Source organism: Macaca mulatta, chromosome 9, assembly GCF_049350105.2.
Source record: "Macaca mulatta isolate MMU2019108-1 chromosome 9, T2T-MMU8v2.0, whole genome shotgun sequence".
In the NCBI taxonomy this organism is placed as follows: Eukaryota; Metazoa; Chordata; class Mammalia; order Primates; family Cercopithecidae; genus Macaca; species Macaca mulatta.
In genome coordinates this window covers 15321134-15348873 of record NC_133414.1, presented here as the reverse complement: position 1 = coordinate 15348873, position 27740 = coordinate 15321134, and the positions used below count along the sequence as shown (strand labels likewise).

Below are 27740 nucleotides of genomic sequence, written 5' to 3'. Positions count from 1 at the left end.
GGAGGCAGATTCTCGATATAGGTGAATTCCATCTCTTTACCTTGCTTTTCATCCTGGGAAGAATCCTCTATTTATAACCTGACATCTGCCTAGCGATGCTCACAGGCGGTTTTCTGCAAAGGAGTGGTAAGAGAATCATCTTCATCAAAAGCCCAGAACTTGGAATAGGCTTGAGTCCGTAAAAGAGCTTCTCTCCAGCTGGGTACCTTTCCAGTGTGTTTCTGAACAGAAGCACGGTTGGACTCTGAGCAGCCTCCAGCCTCCAGCCGTGACACCTGCATATCTTGATGCAGTCTGACTCCCAGGTTCCTCACATCCTTTCTCCTTCGGTATAAATGTCTGTATATTACATCTGCATACCACATGTCTAGGTAGCCTTCGTGGCAAAGCAGAATCGAACCACCTGATAAAAGAGGGCCACGGTAGGCTGGGCATGGTGGTGCATGCCTGTACTTTGGGAGGGCAAGGTGGGCGGATCACCTGAAGTTAGGAGGTCAAGACCAGCCCGGCCAACATGGTGAAACCCCATCTCTACTAAAAATACAAAAATTAGCCAGGCATGGTGGTGCGTGCCTGTAGTCCCAGCTACTTGGAAGGCTGAGGCAGGAGAATCACTTGAACCTGGGAGGCAGAGGTTGCAGTGAGCGGAGATTGTGCCACTGCACTCCAGCCTGGGCAACAGAGCAAGACCCCATCTCACACACACACACAAAGAAACAGAGGGTCATGGAAAAGATAACTAAGTACCCGAACGTACGTTTTAGAAAGTCAGAGAATGGAGGTATTAACACTGTATGGCTGAGTACCCCAGGATGGGCTATTATTTGGGATTTATATATTATTCTGATATAATACATATGCAAAACACCAGGCTGAATCATCCCCTCCATTCAACAGATTAGGAAATATAAGACCCAAATATATTAAATAATGCGAATTGGAACTCAGAATCCCTCTCCATCCGCTAGGCCAGACAGCGTCTCTTCTATAAGCGTTTCCTCTGCAGAGGCCCTGAGGCCAGTATCAGGCTGCAGGACGTTTTCGGGATGGTGGAAGGGAAGACTCAGATCCTGCCTTCATTGACCTGTCATTCGGCCTAAGAGGGGCCTGGTCCCTCCAGTTTTTCATCCAACAAATCACCAGGAGTGATCCCTGGTGGCTTCAGGGTCTCAATATAATTACCCAAAAAGGATAAAGGTCAGAGAGACAGGAACTAGCCATTATTCAGCACCTGTCCATTGCTAAGGCTGATTGTTAATCTTCGCAGCAACCCTGGAAGCAAGTCTGATTATTCCTAATTAAAGAGAGGGAGATGGGGGCCCAGGATGGTCTGTAAATTCTTCCCCAGCATGGCTAACAAGTTACAAAGGCAAGATGGGTATCTCATCTGTTCGGTCAGGTGTGACTCCAAGCCTTGTGTCTGTCCTCCCCTACTGCAGGCCGTCCGTCTCCACAGGGGAAAAGTGACACCCTCCTCCCATGTGGCATTTCCAAGAGATCCTGTGTATCCCTTCAGTGTGGTAGCCTGCCAAGACCTGTGGCCAGAGTTCTCCACTGCTCCCTGTGTAGGCAGAGCCAGGAGCAGCCAAGTCAAAGGCGGTGACCCCAGCCCTCCTTGTGACCCACTCTTGGCCATGTTTGCAGAACCAGCGTCCACCTGTAAAGATGGTGTTCAGGACAGGTGCATACCACCACGAGTGGCAGGCTGCCACTCTGAAGGGATACGCTGGATATCTTGGAAATGCCACATTGGAAGAGGAAGAGCCATCTCAAATGGTAAAGCAAGAATTTTCAGGACCTGAGACATTTGCTGTTGGTCCCACTAGAGAAGGTCTTGCCATTTTCTGCATTTTCTGACACCGTGGACACCCGCGGAAAAGTGTTCTTTGTTGCATTGTGCTTTTCTGTCTCCTAGAGAGAAAACTTCAGGGTCCACTCGCACCTTGTCATCACCCTGAGCTGTGTCACTCCCGAGACTTACAAGCCCAAGTCCACCATCATCCCAGCTGTAGCATGCAGCAGCTTTCTCACTGCTCCTCCTGTGCTGTTTCTGCGCCATCAGCCACACCTTCATTTATGGGCTCACAGATGTCCCTTGAGATGTCCCTTGGCGTAAGCACTGCTCTAGGAGCCAAGGACAGAGCAGTGAACAAAACTGATAGACCCTGTCCTCAGGCAATTTCATGTCCATTTCCTCCAGCTTCTGAGGTCCTATCAGCCCTGCCTGTCCTATTTTTTTTTACCAATTCAATGCAAATCCATTGTGCACCCTTCCAACTACTTCCTGACCCTGGGCCACACCTCCCTTGGCTGCTCACGCTTTCTCTGTCTCTCCCTTTCTCTCATGCACACACCCACCCCCAGGGTTGGACTGGTCCTACCACACACACACCTTTTATTTCTACCCGCGAGCTTCTGGGTGTGGTCAGGAAAAGGTTCATGCAACTTCAGGTTGGTTCATGGTTATTGTGATGAATCCCACACAGATCTTCAGTATTTCTAGCCAGTTCTGCCAGGGGTGCCTGCTCAGGGTCTCTGTGCCCCACTGTGGTTTTACCTCTTGCTTCAGGTCCTGGATAGTCAAGGCTTTTGCTCTAAGAAGATGCTGCTGCTTATGTTTCTGCAGAGAAAACAAAGCCAGCACCAGGGAGCTCCTAGTCCTACTTCTTTACCCACAAACTAAATTGTATCTTTAATAGGGTTTTTGCGGCCTCCCAACCCACTCACTGCACACACGCAAATGCATGAGCATCTCAGAGGAAGACCCTTAGCCCATCATCCAGCACTCACTGATCCATGTGTACCTCAATCCTAGCCCCTTCTGTCACCTCACAGAGCTTCTCCCTTGAGCCTTTCCTCTGTTTTTCTCTATCTTAAGCATCTCCTCCGTGGATTCCTCCCCTTCGTGACCACGTCCCAATCTAACTGAAGAAAACGCCCTCTCTGATGCACAGCCACCTCCAGCCAGTGCCCTCTGCTACCCCTTCTGCTCTGCACGCAGCAGCCACGAGAGATGGGTCTGCCCTTGCTGTCACCCCTTCCCCACAGGCCTCTCGTTCCTCATTCTGTGGCCGTCCAGCTTCTAGTGCTATCATACCCCCGGTCACTGGAGGTCTCTCGCCCCTGGCTCCACAGGCGTGCTTCTGCCCTGCTCCGACATGGCCTCTGTGGCTCTGGGCTCATTTGAACATGCTGCCTTTCAGTTCCCCCTTGCTCTGTGGCACTACATTCTCCTGGACCACCTCCTCTTTGTCCCCTCTGTCCCTGGCTCAGGGCAGGTTCCGTGTTCTGCTGTGCTGTCCCTCGAGCCCTGGTGTCCATGAGGTCACGTCTTGCTTGTCTTCTCTCCCTGCACCTTCCCCTCGTGTGATTTCACCCCCATCCACAGCTGCCAGTGCAGCCTCTTTGCTGGAGACTCTCCATCCTCTGCCCCAGTCCCGACCTCTCTTCCAAGCTCCAGGCCGTCTCCGCTGATTGGCATTTCCGCACAGATGCAGCTGGAATCTAATGACATTGTCATCTTTCTGCCTCCAAATGTGCTCCCCTTTCGGTGTCACCTCCTTGTCTTTGTGATAGGCACCACTACCCATGCGGCCCCCAAAACCAGAGACTTGGGAATCAACCTTGACCTCACCGCTCCCTCCCACCTGCCTCCTCCTGTTCCCTCAGTCACTACTCCCTGTTATTCCTGCATCTTAAACAGCTCCCTATCCATCCCTTACTCTCCATACACAGCCTAATCATAATTAGGGCTTCCATAAACCTCTCCTGGACTCAAGATCTCCTTGTTCATCTCTGCATGTTGTCTTGATCCCTTCCAAACTCCCCTATATGAAGACACTGAGCATCTTTCTAGAATTCTCTTCTGATCCTTGCTCATAATTTTTTTTCAGCTTTCCATTATCCTCAGAAGAGGACATCTTTAGCGTGACTTGTATGATGTGACTTCTGCTTAACTGTCCACCTCTTCTCACTCCCCTCACCACATAACACACACACACACACACACACACACGTTATAAGCAGCCAGCAGTGGTCCATATATGACCAGGAGCACCTTCAACTGCAAACCATTGTTTAGTTCCAGAAGGCTTGGGAACAATGGCTCTCTGATATTGTTCACCAGGCAAGCTTTAGAAATAGGTAAAGAAAAAATATAAGGAAAATATACACACCTAAGGAAGTCTGTGTTGTGTGTGTGTGTGTGTGTGTTTGTGTGTGTAGTCTTTTTATAGGCACAACCTTGTGCTCAGAATGAAGCCTACATATCTGGATTATTCTTTAATTACATATCCTTCTACCAAGTATCACTGTAGCTCTGATCATCTAAACTCCTTGTAAGAAAATAAACAGAGATTAGATTTGCCTCTTCAAACTTTGAGTTTCACAGACAATAAACTGAAGCAAGCAGCAAAAAAAATAAGAGAGGAGAAGCCTGATCGGGGAGGAAGGATTTTACAGCCAAGTCCACAGGCCGGATTCTTGGTGTCTTCTCTGGCCGATGGAGACAGCAGCTGCTACTTCCTGTCACTCGCAATAACAATGATGGCGTGGATCTAAAATGAGGTTCCTGCTAACCAGAGCTTGCTATATTTCAGCTAGGTGTCCCAGTTAAGATTTTAGAGGCATTGAGATTCTAAGCATCAGAGGCTTGGCTACAGAAACTCACAGTTTATTGCTCTCATTATCATGGCTCTTATTTGCCACCAAGAGTAGGCATTTCAAATGTGACATTTGTGTTCATTACAAAATGAAATCACTGGTCCATTTAATTAACACTTGCTGTAAATATTCAGTGATTCCCAAGTGCCCAGGGCTGGATGGGGAAGGGAAAGGGAGAGAAGGGGGGATGGAGGAGAGACCTGGCTGATGTCATCTGGCTGGGCCCTTGCCATCTGACTAGACAGTGTTCAGTCTGTTGCAATCAGAGGCTTTCACTTGTCAAAGAAGGGGACGGGACTCCCCGAGGCTTTAGAGGCTGTTTAATATTTAATAAGCTCAAACACATAAACACAGCGCACCTATTTATTTCTCCTTCAGACTCTCTGATAAAATATTCTCGGGTCTGGATCATCTGAGCTAGTTTGGGTGGACGGTTGCTTGTGGAGTCAGGAAACCTCTTAGCGAGGTCTGTGCTCCATCTAGAGTGTTCCTTTCAGCTCACATATGTGCCCCAAGATTCAGTCCTGCTAAATGTGCCCCAAAAACCAGTTTAAAATGTAGGTCTGATTATGATTCAGCTGTGGCGAGGCCAGCCGATGAGGAGAGGACAGACATTGAAAAGATCGTCACTCAGTTCCCGGGAGGAGGGGCCACACCGTGCCACGCAGGGCCACGTGGGAGGCACTGGGGTTAGTCAGGAGGCAGGGGAGCCGGGGAACAATTGGCAAGAGCATTTTTTGTGGTTTCTGTGGGGAGGAACAAGTAAGGCTGGGAGAGCAGGCTTGGGATTGGCTAGTTTAAATAATTTCAGCGGGCTCTGTGGCATGGGAGCTGCCCCTGGTTGTCTGGTGCATGTCCCTGGGGTGGTGAGGGTGGAGGAATAGTGGCCCTGGGTGTGAGAGCCGAGAGGTGGCGGGAGGGGTGGACCCTGGATCCATGGTGACATGTGGAAGTCTTGGGGTCTGGAAATTGGCTAACGCTGGCACCAGCAGTCCCTCCAGGCCCAGCAAAGCCACAGACATCCAAGCATCACAAAGCCATGGTCAGTACACAGCCAGACTCGGAACTGTCCATGCAGACCCTCTGAATCTGAACAGCCTTCATTTCCCTGGTTACCCAGAGACCTGGAATGTTCTTTGTGAACCTTGGAAGCACTCCCTGCTCCACGCTGGTAGTTAAGGAAATGCAACATCGCCACCTACTGCTGAGGCTCTCCTGAAAATCAGAAAAAGAACCTACCTTTTTTTTTTTTTTTTTTTTTTTTTTGAGACAGATCTGCCTGCCTCAGCCTCCCAAAGTGCTGGGATTACAGGCATGCCCGGCCAAAAACTATGCCCGGCCAAACACTGGATTTAAAAAATAAATAAATAAATAAATAAATAAATGAAGAAGCTGGCCTGTAATCCCAGTACTTTGGGAGGGTAAGGTGGGACGATTACTTGAGCTTAGGAGTTCAAACCAGCCTGGGCAACATAGCGAGACCCCATCTAGACAGAAAATAAAAAATTAGTCAGCATGGTGGCTTATATCTGTAGTCCCAGCTATTTGGGAGGCTTAGGCAGAACGGTCACTTGAGCTCAGGAGGTCGAGGCTGCAGTTAACTGTGGTTGCACACTGCACTCCAACCTGAGTGACAGAGCAAGACCCCATCTCAAAAGAAGGAGAAGGAGAAGAAGAAAGAAGGAGAAGAAAGAAGGAAGAAGAAGAAGAAGAAAGAAGAGGAGGAAGAAGAAGAGAGAAGAAGAAGGAAGAAGAAGAAGAAAATTTTGACTTTGAATCCAAGCCATCAGCCCTCCCCATCTTCCCAAAAGGCTCTTGTCCCTGGTGCCCCTGGTGTGCACCGTGCCTCTCTGGGCGTGTGGGTGGAGAGGTCTGAGCTCTTTTTCTCTGCCGGCATTTTTGACTCAGTTCACTGGCGTGGAGGGAAAGTTTGGGATGAGCTCCATACCCTCCCCTAATAGAACAATGATATGACAGGCCCAGAACTCACCGGGTTTTCCAGGCTGTCGTCTTGGTGATAAAAGTTAACAGGAAACTGCTTTCCACTTCTGTCGAGAGGAGGTGATTTTTTTCTTCATCTCAGAATATGCGTGTTATTTCCTGTACCTTCTCTGCCCCTTTTATGGCCAGACAACATAGAGCTCGGTGGAAATGAAGGCAGTCGCGGAGATGTAGAATTTGCCACCTGAATTCAGTTTTCCATCATTTGAGAGTGGAAACGAAAAGGGAAGCATTATATTTTCTTAATACACTATTCAGGAGAAAATTGGGGTGGAAGAGGCAGGATGCTTTACTCTTTAATTTTTAAGAACTAAAGCAAATGAGATTCTTTTAAGAAACATATGGCATTACTTTGAAAATTAAGTTATTTCAGACCTTATACGAATTTAGACTCAAAATCATTATTAGAGCACGAAGGCCGCCATCAACTTCAGGAGGCCTCTGCTAATATTCCAGTATTAGGATTTCTTTCTCTCTTCCTTCCCTCCCCTTTCTCTCCCTTTCCTCCCTTTTCCTTATTTTCCTTCCTTTAGTTTCTTTTGTTAATCTGACCACCCTTTGCCAAAGGCCCTTTGCAAAGGACGTGGATTTATTTATTCATTTTTGAGACGGAGTTTCGCTCTTGTTGCCCAGGCTGGAGTGCAACGGTGCGATCTTAGCTCACTGCAACCTCCACCTCCCAGGTTCAAGCAATTCTCCTGCCTCAGCCTCCCGAGTAGCTGGGATTACAGGTGTCTGCCACCATGCCCAGCTAATTTTTGTATTTTTAGTAGAGACGGGGTTTCACCACCTTGGCCAGGCTGGTCTCGAACTCCTCACCTCAGTTGATCCATGTGCTTCCGCCTCCCAAAGTGCTGGGATTACAGGCATGAGCTACCGTATAGATTTATTTTTTGAAAATCAAATCAAATCAAATTTATTTTGCTTTGAGATGTAAAATTTGCTACTGCCATTCTGCTCCCCATTCTTAAAGAATAAAAGTTGTTTAACTTTACTGTGCCTCTGAGACCATGGAGGTCTCCTCTGTGATCTAAGACACCTGCTCCAGAAGCAGGGGGCAAGTGCTTGGCAGGGGCAGGGGTTATGGGCAGAGATCAGCCAGTCCATTAATTTTCAGGCTTTACAAGTATGAGGACCACTGTGTAATTCCTCCAAATTTTATAGAACCTGAGATGATAATAATTGTACTAATGATGTCTGTGGATTGAGAAAATGTTATGTCTGAAGTTACTCCGAATTCACTCACCAATTTAAAAAAACTTGAATTGTATTCATCACAGCAGCCTCTGCACACATTTGAAAAATGATAGAAAGTATTATTTATTTATTTAGTGTATAGACAAAAGGTTGCAAGCTGGTGGGCCATGGGCTTGATGTAGCCTATAGACATGGGTTTTTATCTTCGTGTTTCTCCAACAGTAGCATTATCCTTCAGGGATGGTAAAGGATATATATATATTTTGAGATAGAGTCTCACTCTGTTGTCTAGGCTGGAGTGCAGTGGCACCATCTCAGTTCACTGCAAACTCCCCCTCCTAGATTCAAGCAATTCTCCTACTTCAGCCTCCCGAGTAGCTAGGATTGCAGGCACCCACCACCACTCCTAGCTAATTTTTGTATTTTTAGTAGAGACGGGGATTTCACCATGTTGGCCAGGCTGGTTTTGAACTCCTGACCTCAGGTGATTCCCCCGACCTCGGCCTCCCAAAGTGCTGGGATTACAGGTATGAGCCACTGCACCTGACCAATTATGGATAAATCCTTTTATGTTTTACCATACCTGAAGGGTAACGCTACCATTGAGCTTTCCTTTCTGAAAAGACACATGAAGTCCTGTATCTACAATGTAGGAACTCTCTTCCTCTTCCATTTCCCACTGGAATCTGAAAGTATCATTTGAAGCTGAAAATTCCAAGCTGTTGCCCCTCAGGTGATTTTGTTGATTAGAATAAGTCATTTTTAAATGAATTACTGTAAATAAATAGAACTTCTTGAAGCTAAGGGCATCATTTTGTTTGCTTTATATGATGTTGGTTTCTCGTTTTTGCTGCTGTTGTTGTCATTTAAATGGGAGGTAGTTTCCAATATTGAAAACCAGTGGGCTTCTTAGGTAGAGAACCACCTCTTCTTTTACAGTCTGAATAACAGAAGCCTGGCAGGATGATGTGACTGCCCTGAGTCACACAGAGCTGGGGACTCCATCACTGCTCTCTGACTCCCTCCAGAGGATTCTGGCCATCAGATGATGACACTGTTCTAGAAAACCGTAGTACTTGTTTCTTCTCATTTCACCTTCCTCATCTTCTGCCTCTTCTTGGTGAACCCAGTTTCCAAGAGCCCCCAGGTACCCAGCACCCTCCTAGTCCACCGTAAGGGTTGCCACACCTGCTCAGAACCTTCTTCCCTCTAAGATGCTGCATTTCAACCGTTCGCTCTTCTTCCTTTCAACTCCTAGTCCTTCAGTGCGGCTGGTCATTAGACAGTACAAGCACATTATCTCATTAAAGAATTTAATAAACTCCAAAGTCAATATTATAAAGGCACATTTAGTGTAAACTTAAATAGTATCAGCATGTTTCATCTTGAAAATATCTATAAGCTCCATCTAGACGAAATCCGATTCTCATTTGGCTTAATATGCATTAATATCACAGTGTTAAGAACACTTAGCTCAGCTCTCCGAATGTGCAGAAATCAAATCACACTTTATCACCTTCGGGAGTAGTAGTAACCATTTCAAAGAAAGCTGTGATTAAGAAGAAGAAATTATCTTTTAAAAATGCAACTTGGCTGGGCACGGTGGCCCACATCTATAACCCCAGCATTTCGGGAGGCTGAGGTGGGCAGATAATTTGAGCCCAGCCTGAGCAACAAAGCAAGACTGCACATCTACCGGAAAAAAAAAAAATTAGTCGGTTGTGGTGGTATGCAAGTGTAGTCTCAGCTACTCAGGAAGCTGAGATGGGAAGATTGCTTGAGCCTGGGAGGTCAAGGCTGCAGTGAACCACCATGATCACACCACTGCACTCCAGCCTGGACAACAGAGCAAGACCCTGGCTCTCTAAAAAAAAAAAAAAAAAGAAAGAAAGAAAATCCAACTCAATGACAGTTTAGGACAAACAAGCAATGTGTTGAAAACAAATAACATTATGTAAAATTAGAAAGCAGATAGGACAAAGAAAGCAGAGGGCCAGTTTGAGAATTCGTTCTTACGAGTTGGTGGCAGACCCGGTTCTTTGGCTATGGTGAGGCCCACTAGGCGTGACAGTCCTAACCCACTATCCAAACTGCAGAAACACTGTTTGTCCTCCATAGGGTCATAGAAAAACCATGGATGGTGCCTTTCTCCTTTGTTTGTTTAGGATGGGGAGTGCCAGCTTTCGTCTCAAATCATGTAGCTGAAGAGACCACTTTATTTTCTGTGCCTGCTGTTTCTGTGGTTCATGCACCACTTTTCTCTTTCAGGTTCTATATTGAAAGCATTTCGTACCTGAAGGATAATGCTACCATTGAGCTTTTCTTTCTGAACGCGAAGTCCTGCATCTACAAGGTAGGAACTCCTTCTCCCCAGTTTCCCTCTGAAACTTGAAAGTATCATTTGAAGCTGGAAATTCCAGAGTGTTGCCCCTTAGGCCATTTTATTGATGAGAAGTCATTTATAAGTTAATTACTATAAATAAATGGAATGTTATGAAGCTAATGGCACTATTTAATAATGTGATTCCTGACCGGGCGCGGTGGCTCACGCCTGGAATCCCAACACTTCGGGAGGCCAAGGCGGGTGGATCACAAGGTCAAGAGATCAAGACTATCCTGGTCAACATGGTGAAACCCTGTCTCTACTAAAAATATAAAAATTAGCTGGGCGTGGTGGCGCGTGCCTGTAGTGCCAGCTACTTGGGAGGGTGAGGCAGGTGAATCACTTGAACCTGGGAGGTGGAGGTTGCAGTGAGCCAAGATTGCACCACTGCACTCCAGCCTGGTGACAGCGGGAGACTCCATCTCAAAAACAAAAAAACGGAATAATAATAATAATGATAATGTGATTCCTTTGATCCATGGCTGCTCTGTGGACATGTTTCCTAACCTTATTTTAAAAGTTTCCTGATTTTAAAGGTTTCTTTGTCAACTTAGACAAAGGGGAAAAACCTAAACAAGTATGACAAACACACTAGTCAACTTAGACAGGTCTTGCAGATACACATGAGCTTCTTATAACCAAATATGTGTATATTTGACCATTTTTAGATGGTCTAGCAGCATCTTTCAAAGGGATGCTATTGTCACTTTAAGTGAGACAGTTTCTTTTTTAAAGCATTGTAGTAAAATGCACATACATTTATTATCTCAACCATTTTTGAAAATTTTTTTATATCTCCGTAGGTTTTTGGGGAACAGGTGGTATTTAGTTACATGAGTAAGTTCTTTAGTGGTGATGTGTGAGAATTTGGTGCACCCATCACTCGAGCAGCATACACTGAACTCAGTTTGTAGTCTCAACCATTTTTAAGTGTGCAGTTCAGTGGCATTAAGTACATTCACAATGTTGTACAACCATCACCACCATCGTTCACCCAAGAACCTTTTTCATCTACAGAACTGAAACCTTATACTCTTCCCCGCTTTCCTCAGCCCCTGGCAACCACTACTTTTTGTCTCTCTGAATTTAACCACTCTGGTACTTCACATAAATGGAATCGTATCATATTTGTCCTTTTGTGTCTGGCTTACTTTACTTAACATAATGGCCTCAAGGTTCATCCATGTTGGCCAGGCGTGGTGGCTCACGCCTGTAATCCCAGCACTTTGAGAGGCCAAGGCAGGCAGATCACCTGAGATCAGGAGTTTGAGACCAGCCTGGCCAATGTGGTGAAACCGCGTCTCTATTAAAAATACAAAACTTAGCCAGGTGTGGTGGTGGGCACCTGTAATCCCAGCTACTTAAGAGGCTGAGACAGAAGAATCGCTTGAACCCGGGAGGTGGAGGTTGCAGTGAGCTGAGATGGCGCCATTGTACTCCAGCCTGCGTGACAGAGTGAGACTCTATCTAAAAAAAAAAAAAAAAAAAGTTCACCCATGTTGTAACATGAGTCAGAATTTCCTTCCTTTTTTTTTTTTTTTTTTTTTTTTTTTTTTTTTTCCCATTTTTAAGACAGGGTCCCTCTCTCACCCAGGCTGGAGTTCAGTGGTGCAATCTTGGCTTACTGCAACCTCCAAGTCCCGGACTCAGGCGATCCTCCCACCTCAGCCTCCTAAGTAGCTGGAACTACAGGTGTGTGCCACCACACCCAGCTAATTTTTGTATTTTTTTGTAGCCCTGTTGCCCAGGTTGATCTTGAACTTGTGGGCTCAGGTGATCTGCCTGCCTTGGCCTTCCAAAATGCTGGGATAACAGGTGTGGCCAACCATGCTTGGCTGCCTTCCTTTTTAAGGCTAAGTAACATTTTATTGTATGTGTAAATCACCTTTTGTTGATCCATTCATCCATGGGTTATTTTGATGGGAAATAACCCATCAAAAACGGGTTATTTCCACCTTTTGCCTATCATGAATAATGCTGTTATGAACATGGATGTCTAAATATCTCCTCAAGACCTGACTCCCAGTTGTTCAGGGTATATGCCTATAAGTGGTATTACCAGATCATAGGGTACTTCTATTTTTAATTTTTTAGGAGCCATCCCTACTGTTTTCCATAGCAGCTGTACCATTTTACATTTCTACCAACAGTGTCCAACGGTTCCAATTTCTCCACATCCTCTCCAACATTTGTTATTTTCTATTTTGTTTTATTAATAACCATCCCAGTGGGTGTGGGATGTATCTCATGGTGGTTTGATTTGCATTTCCCTGATGACTAGTGATGTTCAGCATATTTCCATGTGCTATTGGTCATTTGTGTATCTTCTTTAGAAAAAAGTCTGTTCAAGCGATGATTCCTAATTGAGAGCGACAGCCCCTTGTCATGTATCCAATTGCTCCATAAGCTTGTAGTGTCTCCTTTTGTGGGATAACCCAAAATGCCTACACCCCTTTCCAGCACACACCTCTTGCCTGGGAAGACGGACTTGCAGAATATCACCGAGGTTAGGAACTGCGACTAAAAGAACTTTTTTTTTTTTTTTTTTTTTGAGACACAGTATCACTCTGTCACCCAGGCTGGAGTGCAACGGCACGATCTCGGCTCACTGCAGCCTCCGCCTCCCAGGTTCAAGTGATTCTCCCTCCTCAGCCTCCCGAGTAACTGGGGTTACAGGTGTGCACCACCACGCCCGGCTAGTTTTTGTATTTTTAGTAGAGATGAGTTTTGCCATGTTGCCCAGGCTGGTCTTGAACTCCTCACCTCAAGTGATCCAGTCACCTTGGCCTCCCAAAGTGCTGGGATTACAAGTGTAAGCCACCGCACCTGGCCCTAAAAGAACATTTTTAAAAAGAAACACCCACTCCACTGGCTACCCCCTGCATGCACATAATGAAGGCAGTGAATGTCTCATGAATGCAACCTCCATCACACCCGCTTAGGGCTGCTCTTTAACAGTAATAGACAAGAACGTTCATTCCTACAAAGTTCACATGATGTAGGGGCTTGTTGCTGAGTGCTTTATGCGAATTGTCTGAGTCTTCACAACACCTTTTGAGATAGACACCGCTTTGAGAGTGAATTTTGCATAAGTTTATTGATGGTAATTAACTTGGAATCCAAAATGCATTCTACCTTGAAATAAATCAAATAATTCTAAACCTAGGATTTCCCCTTACTCTAAAAATTTAATTAACAAGGTGCAGAAGAGTTTGAGGTATACACCAACTGACTAATGTAGGGCCACAGAAAGCAAATTAACAGATGTTTTTTCTGAATTCACAGCTTAAGTTCTACCTCTTACCTGGGTAAAATGTCAGGGACTCGTCTGAAGTCCTGAAGTGTGAGGATTAGTTAGAATAAAAGGTCTACTAAGAAATTTAAAGGTAATGCATTCAGTCAGGGCAGATTCCAGATGGACAAACCAGAGAACTTTCCAACGAAGATTTGATGGGTTCAGCCATTCCTATGATCTCAGTAAGGAATTTTCACTAGATTATCAGGATGTTGATGGAAGATTAAATAAGTCTTCCCCCTCCGCCCCTTGAGATGGAGTCTCACTCTGTCGCCCGGGCTAGATCTCAGCTCACTGCAACCTCTGCCTCCTGGGTTCAAGCGATTCTCCTGCCTCAGCCTCCTGAGTAGGTGGGATTACAGGCACCAGCCACCACGCCTGGCTAATTTTTGTGTTTTTAATAGAGACGGGGTTTCACCATGTTGGTCAGGCTGGTCTTGAACTCCTGACCTCGTGATCTGCCCACCTCGGCCTCCCAAAGTGCTGAGACTACAGACATGAGCCACCGCCCCCAGCCAATTCTTTTTAAAAATAAATAAATAAATAAATAAATAAATAAATAAATAAATAAATGTAAAGCCCAGAGTGTCCTGAATTTTCTAAAAGTTTTATTATTATTATTATACTTTAAGTTCCGGGATACATATGCAGAATGTGCAGGTTTGTTACATAGGTATACAAGTGCCATGATGGTTTGCTGCACCCATCAACCCGAGAGATAGATGTTGCTTTTTATCCCTGTTTTCCCAGTGATGAAGATGAGATCACATACCTAATGAATGGCCAGGCTATGGTGCACCCTGGAGGGAGGCTCTCCTCGTACACTTCTCTGTGACGTGTTCAATGGATGGATTCAAAGGAGTCTAGGGAGCTACCGCTGCCTGGATTTTAAAATTTAATTAAGCTCAGGCCTTGGGGATTGCAAAAGCCCATTAAACCTTAACACACACACACACACACACACACACACACAAGTTGGAATGGTATCAGCCATCACTTTCCTTCTGGAAGTACCTCAACACATTCACTGCACAGAATAGTTCCACCAAGTACAAATGTTCAGAATAACAGAGGGCCTGGTAATGATCAAATTCAGTTCTGTGAAAAGACCTCATTTCGGGACGGTTGCTGAGCCAGGACTTACACTGGGCTCAAACCCAGCACACTCAGAGGACAGCATTTTGGGGTTTTGCTGAATGGAGGAAAAAGATACCAAATGCAGTTCCAGACACCTTCAAATTCTTTCTTCTAAGACCCCATTTTCTCATTATAAAGTGGAAATAATAATACTAACCTTACATACAGGTTGTAAGAGTATTTGGTGTTTTTTTTTAAATGAATGTGAAAGCGCTTTGAAACCAAGTTAAGAAACGAAAGGTGAGCGGTCTCCACCAGGTGGCAGCCTTGGGCAGCGAAGTAAATGAATGGCAAGGCTGAACCCACGAAATCATTCTCGAGCAGGGCAAGTAAAAAATTGTCCCGGGCCCACGCCTGTAATCCCAGCACTTTGGGAGGCCGAGGCGGGCGCATCACGAGGTCAGGAGTTCGAGACCAGCCTGACCAACATGGTGAAACGCCATCTCTACTAAAAGTACAAAAATTAGCCAGGCGTGGTGGCAGGCGCCTGTAATCCCAGCTACTCAGGAGGCTCAGTCAGGAGAATTGCTTGAGCGAACCCGGGAGGCTGAGGTTGCAGTAAGCTGAGATTGCACCATTGCACTCCAGCCTGGGTGACAGAGCGAGACTCCGTCTCAAAAAAAAAAAAAAAAAAAAATTAATTGACCCAAAGCCTACTTGGGCAGATGCTTGGGGAAAGGGAGAGCAGTTGTTCAGTACTGTCTTGTCCCAAATGCTGAGCTGGCACTGAAGGCTTCTGAACATCGTGTACGCCTAGGACTTTGCGATTCAGGGAAAATTAAAAAGAATAAATTTCAGAACTGAATACTACAGGTGCCCTGAGTGGAGGTGACGACACCTTTGCAGCCAGCCACATTTAGGATCAAGGTCCCGACAGCATCAGCCCACATGCTGAATGTCACCCCAGAACCCAGCTCTCTCTTCTCGAAATCTTTCCTTGGGCTTGGGCACATAAATGACCACAAATGACCAAGAGACAGCTTCTTTCAAATTGATATAGGAGACCAAGTTGCATCCCAAGGCCCCTGTCTCCTTCCCGTGAGCAAGAATAATCTTCTCATTTGTATAAAATGCCATTTAAATTTTATTTTTAAATTTCTTTTATATAGTATGATATTTGAGCCTCAGCATCTCTGCGTGAGATGGAGCAAGAATCAATAGCTTTCCAGAGGAGGAAGTAGGGAGAGAGAGTCTAAGTGACTCAGAGACGAAGGACTGGGGGATGGCTGGATAGCCTGTGTAACCTGTGTCAATGTAAAGATCATGATAGGCACTGCTGAGTGATTGAGAGTTCAGATTTTGCTGTCAGGCAGACCCAGGATCTTTTCCCAGCCTTGCCCCTTGGTAAAAGGAATAAATGTGGGCACCTCCTGTAACGTCTCCAAGCTTCCCTTTCCTCTCTAATTGAGTAAGGATGTTATAAGGTCTAACCACAACCTTCTTGGGAAGATTCAGTGAGATAAAGCATGCAAAGTTCTTAGTCTCATGCCAGGCATGTGATTAGCTAGTTGGATTTAGACCCGAGGTTTTTTTCTCTTGGCTGTGATTCTCTTTGTGCCACCCACACAGCCCCCTGGTGCTTTGGGGGCCTTGAAGAGCCCAGAGGGTGGTGTTAGACCCAGATAACCCATCCTGATGCTGATACACAGATGCCTGGGTTTATCCAGCGTGGTTTTAATATCTGCTCCCTCCCTGTCTCTTGGGGAATGGTTCCTACCATATATTAAAATCTAAGTTGTCAAGGTAAAATAAGCTGCTTATTTTGCTTTTTCAAAGTTCAATTTCATTCACTTTTTTTTTTTTTTTTTTTTTTGAGACAGAGTCTTGCTCTGTCGCTCAGGCTGGAGTGCAGTGGTGCAATCTCGACTCATTGCAAGCTCTGCCTCCCAGGTTCATGCCATTCTCCTGCTTCAGCCTCCCCAGTAGCTGGGACTACAGACACCCACCACCACGCCCGGCTAATTTTTTGTATTTTTAGTGGAGACGGGGTTTCACCGTGTTAGCCAGGATGGTCTCCATCTCCTGACCTCGTGATCCGCCCGCCTCGGCCTCCCTAAGCACTGGGATTACAGGTGTGAGCCACGGCACCCAGCCAATTTCATTCACTTTTTAAAATAGTAATATTGGTTTCTATCAAAGTAATATATGACATCATTTAAAACTCAAACAGTTCCACAAGGCTTGTTATGACAAACAGCCTCCTCCCCGCAACTCCTGCCACTTGCAACAGTTTTAGCTGTTTCTTCTAGTATTTGCCTCCATATAGCTAAATAATTGACACAGGGTATTATTCCTAGATTGATTCATTTTATTGAATTCCTGTTAAGATGGATGGAGATGGCCAGGCACAGTGGCTCACGCCTGTAAAATACCAGCACTTTGGGAGGCTGAGGTGGGGGGATCACTTGATCTTAGGAGCTTGAGACCAGCCTGGGCAACATAGTGAGATTCCATGTCTACAAAAAACACAAAAACTAGTCGGGTGTGGTGGCACATGCCTGTAGTCCCAGCTTCTCTGGAGGCTGAGGTGGGAGGATCATCTGAGCCCCAAAGGTAGAGGTTGCAGTGAATCTAAGAGCCCAGATCACACTACTGCACTCCAGCCTGGTGGATAGAGCGAGACTTTGTCTAAAAAAAAAAAAAAAAAGGATGTAGATTTAGATTATAACCACCCACATTTTATTTCCTTTTCTATTTTCTCAATGTGGTGATAGCACAATTCTGGCTTAAAGCGAGAGTCATCAGCCTGATATTATCGTGACTAATCCAAGTAGTATCCTGTGGTTGCAGCTCCTTTTTTAGACAACCCATTGTTTTACCCAAAGGGAATACTTGCCTTGCTTTCACTTGTTTAGTTTCTATATACCCTTCACTTTTCTCCAAAAGTTCCTACAGATTCCCAGATGTCTACCAATATTAATTTCCAGCGACATCGGGTAGTTCTCATTCCTCTTTGGTTTGATTTTGGTTGCTGTGGTAGCTGCTACTGCTGTTGTTTTTCCAGGACCTCTCTCTTACGCTCCTCTATCCTCCTGCTCCAGCCTGGACTTGGTCTCATGCAGAGTCTCAACCCGGGATGCCTCATCCCCATCAGGGTCTTTCCTTCTCCCTCGCTGTGTATTGGGTCCTCTGTTTCGTGGATCCGGAGACTTCCTATTTTTTGTTTTACACCACTGTTTCACTGGAGAACATCCTGCAGTCAATCCAGAGAAAGCACACGCGGGAAGTAAAATGTTTGGATCCTGGCATATCTGAAAAAGTCTTTATTCTAGCTTCATATCTAATGAATAGTTTGACTGGATACAGAAATACACCAAAAATTTTTTCTCTCGGAATACCAAAGGCATTGCTCTGGAAAAGCCCACCATCCTATCCATTGTATGTGACACCCCCTTGGGCCCCCAACAATGGGATCCTTTGGGAACTCTTTTTTGCTCCTTTTGATCTAAAATTTCAGGATGGGTACCCTGATGTGGGTCTTTGTAAATCCATCGTACTCTGTGTTCAATGGGCACTTTTAGTCTGGAGATGCAACGTGCATTCTTTTTTAGTTGTGGGGTTCTTTTTGGATTGTTTCTTTGATATCTTCTCCCCTCTTGCCTGTGTCCTCTCTTTCCAGAATTCCTATTTATCAAGTGCTCATCGTGGCCTCCCGCTCTGATACCTTGTCTCTCCAGCTGTCTGTCTCTGTCTTTTTATTCTACTTTCTGGGAGGCTTTGTAGGGATTTACTTTAATCTCTTCTCTGGACTTTCTCACCTTTGCCATTATGGTTTTGTTTTTTGTTTGTTTGTTTTAATTTCTAAGAGTTTCTTTATATTATCTGATTTTTAAAATATTATGCTATTATTGTTTCAGGAACATAATATCCTCTCTTATCACTCTGATAATATTAGTTATCACTATTATTCTGTGTTTCCTTCCAGCTCTTTTTTTCCAGTTTATTTGTATTGGTCTCTCTTTCCTGTACGAGGCTTCCTCAGTTGTCTGCTGGCCCTGGTCTGTCGCTTCACACTTGGAAACTAAGCAGATGCTCCATTTCAGGGTGGAATGGTCCCCCAGTGGGTGTCCCTGTGACGTGCTCCCATCGCAAGCTGGTTCTTTCCCTGGGGAACCCTGAATATCAGTGTCTTGGTATCTGGACGTCTTTCCTCTCTGGCTCTCCATTCTCTCCAGAGAAAAGCTTCCCTTCCTGCCTGGGACATGTCCTCCCACATCCAGGGATCTGGAGGGAACAGTCTCCATACTAGGTATAGAATTCTGTGTAATTCCTGCACTTCCGGTCCACTTCATCCCTGCTTCCTGTTCTTCTTCAGAGAACGAACCTCTCATCTCTAATAGCAGAAAGGTGAGGAAAGGTGTTTGGCTTTGTTTTGCTATTTTTCCCAGATTGTGAACACTGCCTTCCTACCTTCCGCTCTCTTTCCCAGCAGGCAGGAGGCAGGGCCACAGCAGATGCCCCTCTCACTTTCTCTTCCCTTCCGCCCCTCTACTTTATACAATAGAGCAGGAAAACGTAGTCATCATCTATCCAAGTTGCAGAAAATTAAAATATGGATATGAGACAGCGGGGCTGTCATTGTGTGCTTCAGGTGGAGTGGGAAGAAGTGTGGAATGAGATTCCCACATGGTCCAACAGTGTTTCTGATGTGCTTGAACTCACTAAGGAGACAGGTGGGTGATAGAGAGGACATTGGCCAGGGCGTGGATACATCTCATTTAGAAATGTGTGTCCCGTTCCATGGGAAACTCCCACAGGAAGCCTACCTGGAATGGTGTATGTTCCCTGGAAAGAGACCGATGAGACGGCACAGCTGTCCCTCCAAGCCTTTTCCATCTGCTCCTCTCCCTCTTCCGGTGTGGCTTCCAACAGCCAACTGAAGGGGTTCATCCATCAGCCCCTGCAGGAGGCAGCGGACTTATCCCACGAGACAGGAGCGAGGCAAGGATGTGGACCCTCAGCTCTTCCCGCACCTTCAGGCTGGATTGAATCCTGCCTATCCTGGGTTCTGCACTGACAGAAGAAAATTATCCACCATCAAAAATGAGTCATCACAGTGATGTCTGAAAGCTTTGCAAACAGAGGTCATGAAATGACAGAGTCTGTTTAGTTTTTTATCAGAAAGATTTCCACAAATGATACATCTTACAGTTATAAGAGAAATCAAGAAATCACCAGCTCCCTGTCTTCTCCACATGCAAACCTTCAGAGAGAAAAGAAAATTGGCACTCACATTGAAAGACCTTTCCATTCACTTCCTCAGAGAAGTACTTTGATAGTTCCTTGACTGAGGTTAGGTGGCATGTGTGGCTGTCAGAATGACTGGATGCACCGTCAGTGTCATCCGAAAGGCCACCAGATGGCTAACTAGGAGAAAGGAGGGCTGTATTGGCAGCACCAGTTTGCAAACTGAGAAGACGAAGTCTCCAGCGTGGACTGAAGGTGCTCTTTTTGAAGAGGGGCAGCGCAGGTTGGATTTTATGCCTCATGGTGTTCGTATTACATAATAGAGTCCTACACACTCAGCAGATTTGGGGAAAAGATACGCATAGTTATGAAGGAGTGTCGAGTGTGTGTGCCGCAGGTAGACATATAGGTGACATATGTCCCATGTTCACTTTAGGATGGGGTTTTTGTCTTGGTTTTTTAAATTTTTAATTTTTGTGGGTACATAGTAGGTATATATATTTATGGGGTACATGAGATATTTTGATACAGGCATGCAATGTGTAATAACCACATCAGGGCAAATGGGGTATCCACCCCCTCAAGCATTTATCCTTTGTGTTATAAACAATCCACTTCTACTCTTTTACTTATATGAAAATGTACAATTCAATCATTATTGACTACAGTTTCCCTGTTGAGCTATCAAATACTAGGTCTTATTCATTCTTTCTATTTTTTTGAACCCATTAACCATCCCCGTCTCCCCCACTCCTCCCACCCTTCCCAGCCTCTGGTAACCACCCTTCTGTTCTCTGTCTCTATGAGTTTGATGGTTTTCATTTTTAGCTTCCACAATTAAGTGAGAAAACACGAACTTTGTCTTTCTGTGCCTGGCCTATTTTACTTAACATCATGACCTCTGGTTCCTTCCTGGGGTGGCTTTTAGCACTAAAATGAGGTGGAATTTGAGGCTGTTTACCTCACAAGGTCAACTATAGGACACAAAGGCAGTTTGTGTGCAGCCTCTGTGAACTGCTGAAATTAGCCTAAAGTCTGCAGTAGTTCCTCAGAAGAGAATGTTTGTAAGGCTGGCCCCCTGTCCAGGCAGAGTTGTAATGGTCTGGGTGGTAAACCAGAGTTGACAGCTCCTATTGGTAGAGAGTTTAGCCACAGAAACTGAGAAATTTGCTAGGCCAGCTTGTCCTGAACCCTCGACCTGTAGGTAACTTAACCTTAGCGTCTACTCTAGTTGATAAAGGGGCATCTATTCTGGTCTCTAAGATCACATCAGGAATCTAATATTTCACCTGTATAACTTTGCCCTGGCCCGAAGGGATTGGCTATGAACTATTTATTTATTTGTTTATGAGGCAGAGTCTCGCTCTGTCGCCCAGGCTGGAGTGCAGTGATGCAATCTCAGCTCACTGCAACCTCCGCCTCCCAGGTTCAAGCAATTCTCTTGCCTCAGCCTCCCAAGTAGCTGGGACTACTACAGGCGTGCGCCACCATGCCCAGCTAATTTGTTTTTTTCGTGTGTTTTGTTTTATTTTGCTTCCAAGTGAAACAGGGTCTCACCATGTTGCCCAGGCTGGTCTTAAACTCCTGGGCTCCAGTGATCCTCCTTCCTTGGCCTCCTAAAGTGCTTAGATTACAGATGTGAGTCACCACATCCAGCTGGCAATGCACTCTTTAGGGACATTCATCACATTTCAATTATGCTTTGTCTAAAAGCACTAACCTTCCCCAGCAGTGATAACCAAAGAAACAGGACTGTGGTTGTCATCTGGAGATGGGCTGAAATATGCTTCTTTAGGCTGGAGGAGAAGTTGGTACCAGCATTTTTCTGAGTGGATTTTTAAGCTCATCTTCCATGGCCTATCACTGTTCTAGGCACATAGCCGATGCTCAGAAAATTATTTTTTAATTGGTTAATTTCCAATCCCAGGGAGCAAGGATTTGCATATTTCCTGAGAAATCACTGAATATTGTTGCCTGCATTGCACTGAGAACAAATCATGACATAAAGGAAAAGGTTTAAAATATCTGCTTTATGGGTGCTCTTGGGAGGGTGCAAGTCTTATTCAAATGAGTCTAGGAGCCTCTGTGTGGTGGCTCATACCTATAATCCCAGAACTTTGGGAGGCCAAGAGTTTGAGATCAGCCTGGGAAACACAGCAAGACCACAACTCTACAAAAAAGATGTATTTAATTAGCCAAGCATGGTGGCACACACTTGTATTCCCAACTACTTGGGAAGCTGAGATGGGAGGATCACTTGAGCCCATGAGTTCGAGGCTGAAGTGAGCTAGGATCACATTAGGGCACTCCAGCCTGGATGACAGAGACCTCTTCTCTTAAAAAAAAAAAAAAAAGTAGTTTAGGTAATCATCCTTGGGCCACATTTGCAGTTTAGGTCTTAATGCTCTCTCTCTTGTTGATATTGAAATAAATGGTCTTTTATTCAATATCTTCAACGTGCGTTGCTAATGATCAGATGACATCATCTCATCTGTAGGTGGGAGAACCAAGCCAAAGCCCAGAATCACCTTCTACAGGACAACATAAATATCAGCCTCAGACTTACAGAGCTCTCATCCTTACCTCTTAGTTTCATTGATGCAGGTTTAGAGCGCGCCCTTGTAGGACAGAGGGGGAATGAGAGAAGGATAGACAGGTACCTTCTTTTTCAACTTTCAAGAAACAAACTTACATGGATCTGTCATCTTGGCTATGCCCATGACCTCTAAAAGAATGATTACAGGCCAGGTGTAGTAGCTCACACCTGTAATCCCAACACTTTGGGAGGCCAAGGCAGGAGGATCACTTGAGCCCAGGAGTTGAAGACCAGCCTGAGAAACATAGTGAGACCCCCATCTCTACAAAAAAAAAAAAAATTAAAATTAGCTAAGCATGGTGGTGTGTGCCTGTGGTCCCAGCTACCCAGCAGGCTGAGGCAGGAGGATCACTTAAGCCCAGGAGTTCAAGGCTGCAGTGAACTATAATGGTGCCACTGCACTCCATCCTGGGCAACAGAGCAAGACCCTGTCTCGACAAAAATAAATAAGTAAAAGTAAAAATTTTTTAAAATAGAACTTAATAAAGAGTGATTCCTTGAGATCCTGACATGGGCTGTCTGCTGTGGGGTGGACAGCGTGAGAAATCCCAGTGCGGCAGAATTAGGGCTGTAGCTAAGCACGAGTGGCATTCACCTCTTGGATCATTAGACAAACATGAAGTGACTTGATGCTGAAAAACTGGCAGAGGGCTAATAATGAGCAATTGTGCAAGATCGCATCAGTCTCATCCTGCACCACAGCCCCTGTTTGCCCCGGGGGCAACTTTGCGTAGTCATGATGAGTTGTGCAATGAGGCATAGAGCCACAAGAAGAGAGAAAGTTGGGCTAAATATGGGCATTGTGTCCCACTTTAATGATAGACGGTGTATTAGTCAGAGGAACAGAACCAATAGGATATATATAGATATACAGATATCAGAAGGAGACTTCTTATGAGGAGTTGGCTCACAAGATCATGGGGGCTGAGAAATCCCACAGTCTGCTGTCTGCAAGCTGGAGACCCAGGAAAGCCAGTGGTGTCAGTCCACTGGCTGAGTCCAAAGACCTGAGAACCAGGGAGCCAGTGGTATAAGTCCCAGTCCAAGGACAAGAGAAGATGAAATGTGATGTCCCAGCTCAAAAAGCAAGGGACAGAAAGAAAGAAAAATGAAAAAAGGGGCGAGCTCCTCCATCCTCCATCTTTTGATCTGTTCAAACCTTCCAGGATTGGGTGATGTCCACCCTCACTGCGAAGGGTGGTCTATTGAGTCCACTGATTCAAATGCTGATCTCATCCAGAAACACCCTCATAGACACATCCAGAAACTGTTTAATCTGTGCGACTCGGGGCTGGATGCAGTGGCTCACGCCTATAATCCCAGCATTTTGGGAGGCTGAGATGGGTGGATCACTTGAGCCCAGGAGTTCGAGACCACCCTGGGCAACATGGTGAAACCCTATCTCTACTAAAAATACAAAAAGCTAGCCGGTTGTGGTGATGGGCACCTGTAATCCCAGCTACTCAGGAAGCTGAGGCACGAGAATCACTCGAACCTAGGAGGCAGAGGTTGCAGTCAGCTGAGATGGTGTCACCGCACTCTAGCCTGGGTGACACAGCAAGACCCTGTCTCAAAAATCAGTAAATAATGGGTAACCCTTGGCCTGTCAAGTTGACACATAAAATACACCACAGACATGGTGACCAGTATACATACACACACACACACACACACACACACACACACACAACCCATCTCTTTTAAAACAAAATCTTAGTAAAGATTCCTATAAATGCTAAGATATACTAAAGAACAAAGACAAAACTGTGGAGTTCAGATTATCTATAGATACTCATCAGCAGAAATAAATAATATAGACCTAATAATTGTAGTGTGTTTTATCGTTTCCAAGTCACTTCTCCATTTATGCCGCACCAAACCCAGTAAAATAATTGGAAAGGAAATTGTTATCCCCATTTTACTGATAAGGAAAATCAAACTGAAGGTCAGGTGGTTCAGTCCATGTCCCCACGGCATTGGGGGGTTAAGACCAGAATATGGGACTTTCAGGGGACAGTAGAAATAATCTTAAGGAGAATGGCTTATCTATCATCTTTAGATGTTTTGTGGGTAAGAATAAACGTGGTGATAACTGGTGAGAAATCGTTAGGAAAACCCTTGGTGGCTTTCCTAACCCTAGAAGTGGTTCTGAGTGGACTTTGCAAAGATTTTCCTTGACAAAATCTTCTCGACCTACCATATGGTTGTCAATTACATTTTCTCATGGAATTATCTCATTTGTCTTACATCAGAGTTGGAATTCCTGCAATTCCGGACCATGGTGGGCTGCTTTGCATTAAGATTCTTGGTTAAGCGTAAAGACCACCACCCAGTCCCCCCGAGCAAAGAGGCCCTCCGGCTCTCAGGACACTTGGAGAACATCCGTAACACCTGCCATTTGGGGTTCCCACATGGCCACTTATTAGAAACACTTGGAGGCCCTCAGAGGGAACTCTTTCTGAGAATATTGTTAGCCATGGTGCTGCTGATAAATGACCTCAGACCTCTTCCTTCGGCAGTTCAGTCACCTGGGATAAAACAACACAATGTGGGAGGAAGTGGGGCCGCCCTTCCCACCCCTACTCAGAGCACGTATGCACGTGCAAACACAGACACACACACACACACACACACACCTGCAGATGGTCACGGTTTGTCTTTCCATACCATTTCTCAAAAGATCAAAGGGAGCAGCATGCATTATTCAGTAGTAAGGAAAGCAGATGCCTAAAGTATACACCCAGTGGCCACAGTCACCAAAGGACCTTACATTCCCTCCTGCCAGCGTTGCCCCCTGGGCTTCTCTAGTCTCAGAGTAAAGTTATTCCATGCCCACCAGACAGCCCAAGATTCCCAGGCAAGATTCCGGCTCAGTGAACGACCCTGCAGAATCCTCTCCTCCAATGGCTGCAAGAGCACTGGGGTCTTCACCACGGAGATGCGGATTGCATAAGCACAGAGGAATGTCACACCTCAGCCCCTGCATAAGGCAGACGGACGCCACCCTCAAGCCTCCTGGAAGTGTCTTCTGCTCTTCCTATGATCCCATCTTGTCCTTAGTTAAGGGGAACGCCCAGAATCCCAGGAAAAAATGGGATTTTTACACACTGTGTGCTCCCCGTCAGTGTAGTTCCTCTGCTTGAGCAGAAACCCATGAAAGGAGCCGCCTCTGGCCAGGCGCGGTGGCTCACGCCTGTAATCCCAGTACTTTGGGAAGCCAAGGTGGGTGGATCACTTAAGGTCAGGAGTTTGAGACCAGCCTGGCCAACATGGTGAAACCCTGTTTCCACTAAAAATAAAAAAATTGGCCAGGCGTGGTGACGCACACCTGTAATCCTCGCTACTTGGGAGGCTGTGGCACAAGAATTGCTGGAACCCAGAAGGCGGAGGTTGCAGTGAGCCGAGATTGCACCACTGCATTCCAGTCTGGGTGACACAGTGAGATCCTGTCTCAAAAAAAATAAATAAATAAATGAAAAGCCACCTCTGGACCACTGTAAAAGTCAGATAGGGAAAAGGGAGAATCATTTTCTTAGTGTTATGTGGGAGCACATTTCTGCTAGGAAGACCCCTGGAAACATCTAATAACTCCTCTCTGTGGAACTTGGCTTTCAGAGTTGTTTTGTTTTGTTTTGTTTTTGAAATGGAGTCTCACTCTGTCACCAGGCTGGAGTGCAGTGGCGCTATCTTGGCTCACTGCAACCTCCACCTCCCGGGTTCAAGCGATTCTCCTACCTCAGCCTCCCGAATAGCTGGGACTACAGGCATGCGCCACCACACCCAGCTAATTTTTGTATTTTTAGTAGAGACGGGGTTTCACCATGTTGGCCAGGATGGTCTCGATCTCTTGACCTAATGATCTGCCCGCCTCGGCCTCCCAAAGTGCTGGGATTACAGGCCTAAGCCACCGTGCCTGGCCGGCTTTCAGGTTTTGCAGTACCATGGGAAATTTTCAGAGTGAGGCAGAAGTCTAGAGCTCTGCCCCATTGCAGTAGAATCTTAAGGATAAAGCCACCTGGAAAGGTGAGGTGTACAAGGGGGAAAAGGCATCATGAACAAGTGACATTGGGGAATTGGGCAAAGACTGTCAGGATGTCTTCCCACCACCCTAGACTGGTTCTTACCCACACCCTTTCGGTCTTTGTGTTGAGTCCTCCGAGAACATCCAGTGAAATGATCCTTCAACTCAATGCATGTTAAACAGGCGAGGTCAGAAGTAATAATACGGCTCTTTCCATCAGATTGTGTAAGCATGTGCATTGCCGGGGGCGCTTGATTCTTGAATCATTTCCCCTCCCACTGGCCACATTTCAACTCTTCCTGTTTTTGGTATCTTCACTGGGAGATAGATGGTCAAGGTCAGACTTTTCACCCGAAAAGTCACCACAGTTAAAGGTGCCAGTTCTCACTTACCCCGAGAACAACTATGGTGAGAGAGAAGTTGAATCAATCAGGTTAGATATTCGATGGTGCATTTTTGGTAGCTTTCCTGTGGATAACAGTTACGTTACAGTTAATGTTCACCAGTGATACTCTCCTGGAACCACATACTGGGCTGTGTAAAATAGAATAAAAGACCTTCCTTCATTTTCCCCGCCTCCACGCAGGTATAGACATTTTCGTTTATCAGATGAATCAAACAGCAAACTGAAAGCTATGTTCGCACTTAAAAGTGTTATTTTCTGATGGTTGGTTTTGAGCTGCGCATCAGATAAGCCTCAGCAGATGTTAAATATTAGCCCGCAGTCGACCATTGGCTGTAACATAGGTGTAAATGTTTGACAGAAAAGCACACATACAACAGCACACTAACAAGTGCACCCCAAGGCATTCAGGTGGGAATGGAAATGCACGTAGTGAGAGTAGAAACCATCTATTGTGGTAACCCTGGACAGTGTTTCTGTGAAGCCATTTGTACACTGTTAAATGATTTACATTCTGATGGGACCTGCTAATCCCAGAACTGCAATTCCAAACATTCTTCCACATCCCAGCACTGACAGCCTCTATCAATTCCAACCGCCAGAAAGCTCTTTCAGCTGGTTAAACGTAAGGAATTATTGTTCCCAGTTCTTCCATAGGCTCTCATGAGTTCTTTTAAGCCATACTTCTCAGGTGGTTCCAGGGCAAATATTAGTATCCAGCTTTGAAATTCCCAGGCCCAAAGGAGCCTGAATGATATCTCTCCTTCAAAAGTTCCAGGTGTGCCTGAATGCATTGTTTTAAATTGCAGGAGCCAATTCTGGACCTCTCAAAAAATAATTAGAAAATCCGTGAATCTC

The 27740-nt window shown here is 45.5% G+C and overlaps 1 protein-coding gene and 1 long non-coding RNA gene across 23 annotated transcripts in view; one reads left to right on the top strand and one right to left on the bottom strand.

Annotated features, from left to right (window-relative positions):
* Positions 1 to 27740, top strand: part of FRMD4A (FERM domain containing 4A) — a 379365-nt gene that overhangs the window by 231968 nt on the left and 119657 nt on the right. For all 22 annotated transcript variants that reach the window (XM_077945785.1, XM_015146511.3, XM_015146514.3 and 19 more), the window contains exon 5: positions 10129 to 10213. In XM_077945785.1, the coding sequence (XP_077801911.1) occupies positions 10129 to 10213 (85 nt within the window). The remainder of the gene's footprint in view (positions 1 to 10128; positions 10214 to 27740) is intronic.
* Positions 17332 to 26719, bottom strand: LOC114669898 (uncharacterized). The gene is made up of 3 exons (XR_003719182.2): positions 26583 to 26719; positions 19442 to 19688; positions 17332 to 17868 (listed from the first exon to the last, which is right to left on the bottom strand). It is a non-coding gene; the product is annotated as an uncharacterized LOC114669898 (long non-coding RNA).